General features: G+C 40.9%; 1 protein-coding gene across 1 annotated transcript in view; it reads right to left on the bottom strand.

Annotated features, from left to right (window-relative positions):
- Positions 1–528: 528 nt before the first annotated feature.
- LOC104527551 (transcriptional enhancer factor TEF-1) overlaps positions 529–5,879 on the bottom strand; it is a gene marked incomplete at its 5' end in the record, with an annotated part of 42,336 nt that continues 36,985 nt past the window's right edge. Inside the window, 3 exons of the mRNA XM_010171295.2 lie at positions 529–1,219; positions 2,229–2,381; positions 3,863–4,003. Coding sequence (XP_010169597.2) covers positions 1,106–1,219; positions 2,229–2,381; positions 3,863–4,003 — 408 coding nt within the window. The remainder of the gene's footprint in view (positions 1,220–2,228; positions 2,382–3,862; positions 4,004–5,879) is intronic.

Raw genomic sequence — 5,879 nt, 5'->3', positions numbered from 1 at the left:
CTCCACCTTTCCAGTCTTCTTTGCCTGATGTTGGTTGTGATTTTCTAGCATCTCATAGATATTAAAGCTGTTGATCCTTTCAGAGGTGTACGTATTCTTCTTTCAAACACATTAGTGTTTTGATTTCAGTTTATGAATTACTCAATGCTGTCGCGTCAGTTGTTTCCATCTGTTAATTTCAAAGTTGCAAGTTTTTCACTTAACTTATTAGAAAACATAGTTGTCCATATAAAATATAACTGCACACACAAGACTACATATAATGTGAGTCTAAATCCTCAGTATTTACCTACTTATTGCAAAATGAGCCATCTTTTTCATTAAATAATCAAATTTTCATATTAGTACAATACAACTTTATAGTATTTTAAAATACACTAGATATGTTAGGGATAAGGGATGTTGCTTTCTTTCTCTGCAATACCTGTTGGAAAGTTTAATGGATTAGAAGATTAGTTTTAGCGTTGAGAAAAAAAATACAAAATTTGCCTAATTTTAGGACCTGTCTGTTTCTATCAGGCATTTCTTAAGGCTATATTTTTCATTTGGTTTCAAACAGAAAAAGGTTTAATTTTAAAAAATAATTTAGTGAATTACATTCGTCCATATCTTCCACCCTAATTAGTTACAAAGATAATTCTATAAAGATTATTAACTTTTTGTACTCATTTACATTTATAGCTAAAGATTCATTTCAGTTTCACTTGCATTGTAAAACAAGTATTTCATGTTGGAAAAAAACCCAAAATAAATTCTTATAAATGCTGTCAGTTTTTCCCCATGGCAAATGCTCTGTCATACATTTTTCTATCAGAATTAAAAATAGGCCTCCACAGACAGAGGCGTTAGGTTCTTAAATACAGTCTTCCCAAAGACCTGTGGTTTACAAATTTGAAGAACACTTAGTTTTAGAAATAATTTTTTACAACTGTACCAGAATTTCACAGCTACAATTATATATGAACACATTAAAAATGACTTCACTAAAACAGGATTTAGAAAAATGTGGGTGAAAGTTGGGCCAGAGGCACTGCCACTTAGTGTTGAGGTTTACAGTCTGTGTTTTGATAAAGAAGTGAAATGAAGTGTATATATAAATAACTGCTCAGTCCTTTACAAGCCTGTAGATATGATGCTGTGCTCCATGTTCGCTGTTCGACACTTCAAATACACAAGCCATGCAGAGCAGGGTTTCTTGTGTATCCCTGTTTGTTACAACCTGTTTGGGAGGAAGGAAGAGGGGGACAGTATATTACAAACTCGGAAACACCAAGGCCAAAACAAGAAATGACCTGCTTAATTCAGACAGTCTTCAGACGGGACTCTTTGAACCGTGTGTCCTCTCGCTCTCTGGCAACTTAAACTGACCTCTGTGACTGCGCCCAGGCGCTGCGCTCTGCGGCTGAGCTGTGAGGCTGTAACTCCCGGCGCTGCGGGGCTGTAACTCCCGGCGGAGGGCACTGAGATTTAGCCCACCCTGTCTGCTTGACCATGAGTTTCCAGCGTGTGCTCTGGCACAACCTCAGCCCCACTTCAGCAAAGGGAAACCAGTGCACCCTTGTCACCTTGTGTTCACTTGCCAAAAGGCCACTGAGGGGGGGCTGAACACAGCTCTGTGCTCATGGCCCTACCTCTTCCCCACACCGCCAGCCCGTGGTCCTGCCTGAATCCTGTGGTTGCAGCAGCAGTGCACGGCTCAGTGCTTGGTTGAGGTGCCACTGCAAAGCAACAGTGAAAGCAAGCTGGGTAACTGGATGAAACTGGTCTAAAGGCCACTATGTGGCCCATTCTTCATGCTTTAGATCACCTGTTGGGTGTATCCATTACTGCGTGCTTTCCTGGCCCAAGAACTAATTAACACCACTGACATTTGCAGTATTATAACTGGCATCTCAGTAAGAACACAAGATGAATGGGATGGTTCAAAGTCACTGCCCCAGGCTCACTACAAACACCAAATAGACTTGCATGAAGAAAACGAGAGGTAAGCTGAATTTTTGGAAAGTAACAAAGGTGTTTGTTCATGTTCTCAGCCAGCTTAGCCTTTTCATCCTTAGCGTCTATAGTGCACAAGTCCAAGAGCATTACTCTGAAGTCAATGGGCTGATTTGCTTAGTAAGCAACATGACTCAGGGATTCAGAAACTGGTTCTAAATAGTACAAGTTCAGCAAGGCATACAAAGCCTGAGAGCATTTTAGAAATGGAAGAGTAAAAAGGGAGCCCATACCAATAAAATTGTAAAATTTTCCAAGACGCTGTTCATCATGTATTTCTCTGGTAAATGCTTCAGTTTGTGTATGAAGTTGATCATATATTCACACATCGGAGAGCGATTTATTCTGTACACGAATCGGCCGTTCTCAAACCTTGCATATTCAGTCTATTAGAGAAAAAAAAAAAAAAGAGAGAGCATTTAGAATAAGATAATTCAGAAACAGCAAAAAAATTAATACTAAATCTGGGGTTTTTTTCTGTCTTTATGTAGACAGAAAAAAGAGAAAGTGTCTCTTGGGCACACAGCCTGCTACACGCTAACTCCCTGCCCAACCTATGCAGTGCCTTGCTAAATACTCAAGTGCCCTTAATTATTAAGTTATAATATCACTACTTGTTCGCTAACCTATGAATTAAAAAAAAACCCAACAGATTAGGATTACACAAAGATAAATCCAAGGCAAGTGAAAATGAATTAAGCAGAAAACTTTGTGGTAAGATGATTTGACAGCAGTTTCGAGGCAACTGTCTGCAAAGGGAATAGCAAAAATAAGCGTATGTATCTATGCATAAATATATACATAGCTGTATTATTGCATGATTTAATAGGCAATTTATGAATTGCAGAAAGATGCAAGATTACAGTTGGAAGAAAACCAGACTGGTTTAGATTGCAGGGGCTCCCAAGGGGCTGAAGGAGGGTATAGCTGTGACTCCCAGACTCCTGCTGCCCAGCTACCAATTGCTCACATCAGGTACTCAGTGGCTTGTGGGGATTTTTGGCTTTCCCTAAGCTTGGAATAATGGAAATGATGCAAAATTTTTTTACGGTCACCATGCACAGAAACCATATTTAGTACATGGCAGGCACAAGCATTGACCAGGACATCTGTAAAGGTTCAACCTGCAGCTCTAGGCCAAAATTCCTGTACAAAAACTGTATTGCAGATAAAAGATGTGGGCATGGGGCTCAGTACGCAGAAGACAAGTTAAACAGCTGCAGTACCGTTGTACAAGAAACCAACCAGCTACCTGGCCACGCCATACAGTGCTGTGCTTAGAAATGGTAAAAAGTAAATAAAGGCCCTTGCATATTAAGAAAATATGCACCTTTGTATTCCAAAGCTGCAGGTGACTGTGGAAAGCATGCCTCACTGTGCATAAAGTAAGATCAAATAAGCATGAGTATAGACAAAACATAGCACACCATCCATGGCTTTAAAAGATTTAAAAACTCTAGGTGACAGAGGGTAGCTCGTCACTGTAGTATGGTTCCAAAGAGGCTACGTGGCTGGAAAAGTGTTTGGAAATGGGAGCAAAAGCATTTTTGCTTCATGTCTTTTCTGACAGGTGATGTAGGAGGCAGCACTGATGTCAGCTGCAGGTTCCCCACCTAAGGCTGCCCCGGGCAGGGTGGAGGAGAGTCTGCAAAGGTAACTAGGATTCTACTTAACTGTAGTGTCACCATGCACACAGTGATTTCAAATGAAGCTGAATACTGCTGGGAAGGAAAATACTCTTTCTGGAAGGATTAGAGGAACAAAGGAAAAGACAGATAAGAGCAAAGTAAAGACAAGAGAGAGAAAAGCCTAATTAAAATGAAAGGCAACCAGAGAATCATCCTACACATCCCACCACAAAACCCACCTCTACTTTTTCTACTACTTGCTTTCCAAAAGAGCAGACTTTGGTGGAACAGGTGATTGTCATGTTTTCTGAGCTCTCGTACTGACTAGTGACTCCGTAAAAGGCTCCTGTGTCATCTTGAATGTTGCAGTTTAAGTCAGCCTGTTGGGAAAAAGTCATAGATGTTGAAGATTTTATTTTTCATTTGACAACGTCAGAAGCATAAACTGCAATTAGCTCACTGTTCTCTTCAGAAATAAGGGGGGGGAGGGGGGGGGGGGGAGTTTTATAGTGACAACAGCTACAGTCTGTCAGGAAAATACCTGACTAATTGTTGGAGTAAAATCCTCAGGGAAGTGGCAATTTTTTCAAACTTTAAACAACAAAAGACAACCCAGTATTTCTCTAGGCAACAGGTGATGTTCTTGTCTGGCAGATCTAGCTGATGAAGTCCCTGGAGCAAAGGGAATGATCACCTGCGAGGAGCCTGGCTCCAGAGCCGACTCTCTGAGGGAACCTGCACTGTGGCCTTGAATTCAACCGAGCCGTTCCGCTCCCGAGGGGCCACAGTACACTTTCTCCTTTTCCTTTCTTAAAGCAATGAAATGCTCACGGCAAAGGGAGACAGCTGTGCAACGCGGGAGTCAGTCTCTGGGGATACTCTTGTCAAGCCATATGGTCCTGATTCAGCAAAATACTTGACTTCACGGAGCTGTATGACACAACTTGCTGGCTTCACATGAGCTGCGTGCGCACTGAGTTGAGCCATGCCTACTGCACTGATAAAATATTACTGAAAGTATTCGTTTTCTTTCTTTCTTTCTTTCTTTCTCTGCAGCCTCAATTACTACCCAGTTGCCTTTGACATCTAGTGACAGAGATTGAGACTTGCAGGATCAAGTGAGGAACAGTGCTACCTTTAATTATTTATATCCAAATCCAAGTCTTGTGCACAGCATGATTAATTTGGCTACTAAACAAGAGCACAGGTCACATGCTGAATCCGGCCTCCCCAGCAGCACTGAAGCTGTTCTGCCACTGTGCTCTTTGTCATCACAAATCCATTTTCAAAAGCCCTCAACTTAAAAGAGCACTAATATGGACACAGGCAGATTCTAGGGATATCCACAGCTGGATTTGTTGATTCAGGCATTAGCTCTGCTGACATCTTTGGTGCCCAAGGAGAGAGTGGGCAGGGTTTTCTTTTTATGTGGAAATCGCTGATCAGCTACTGCAGCGTAACATCCAAGAATCGTCTGAATTTTTAACTTACTCTGAGACAAGCATTTTAGCAGGGAAATGCCCTTCTGCAGCTGTTTCACCTGCAAGTCTCGCTCTGCTTGTTTCTGGTGCTAATAGAGAAATGTAACAGAAAAATTCTGACAGATACTTTCATGTCTACCTTGAGACTTTTTAAAAACCCAGTTTACAGGTGTGTTTATTTACGAGTTAGAGTGGAACATTTATAATCCTGCTTTCACTATAGTTCAGGTCATTTGTAACTGCTATTTAATTTTTAACTAGGCAACAACTCATTAATTCTACTTAGTGTCTACAGCCCTTATTTGTGGTACAACATTCTGAGGCAATATGCTGCTAACAGCACATACTGAGCTAGTTTGTGGTATGGAGAAGACATAGGTCTAAGATTACTTCAGGCTGGCTTTGGTAAATTAATCAGTCGAGAAGTCTCCTGAGGTTTACACACAGTAACACAAACAGCCCTATAGTCACGTATTTTGCATAACAGAAGAAATCCTATCGCTATTACACCTTGTTTCTTGCATGAGGTCAGCAGTTAATGTTTAATGTACATCTAAAGCAGCGTGTTCACAGTGAGCTGTAAGAAACTGTTCTAAGCTAACAGTAAATAAGCAATTTGCCATCACAATTGTCTTGCAGTCGACACATGACAAACATCTAAACATGACACATGGTAGCAGCCATCAGCCACACCACAGCTTGTCCACTGGAATTCTGAAGAATAAGGATTTCTGATAAAATAATTGCATTGTTGTGAATAACAGCAACAACAATA

The sequence above is a fragment of the Antrostomus carolinensis genome, unplaced genomic scaffold, assembly GCF_000700745.2.
Source record: "Antrostomus carolinensis isolate BGI_N321 unplaced genomic scaffold, ASM70074v2 scaffold21247, whole genome shotgun sequence".
Taxonomy (NCBI): Eukaryota; Metazoa; Chordata; class Aves; order Caprimulgiformes; family Caprimulgidae; genus Antrostomus; species Antrostomus carolinensis.
The sequence above is the reverse complement of the archived record's forward strand: the minus strand, read 5'-3'. Positions and strand labels throughout refer to the sequence as shown.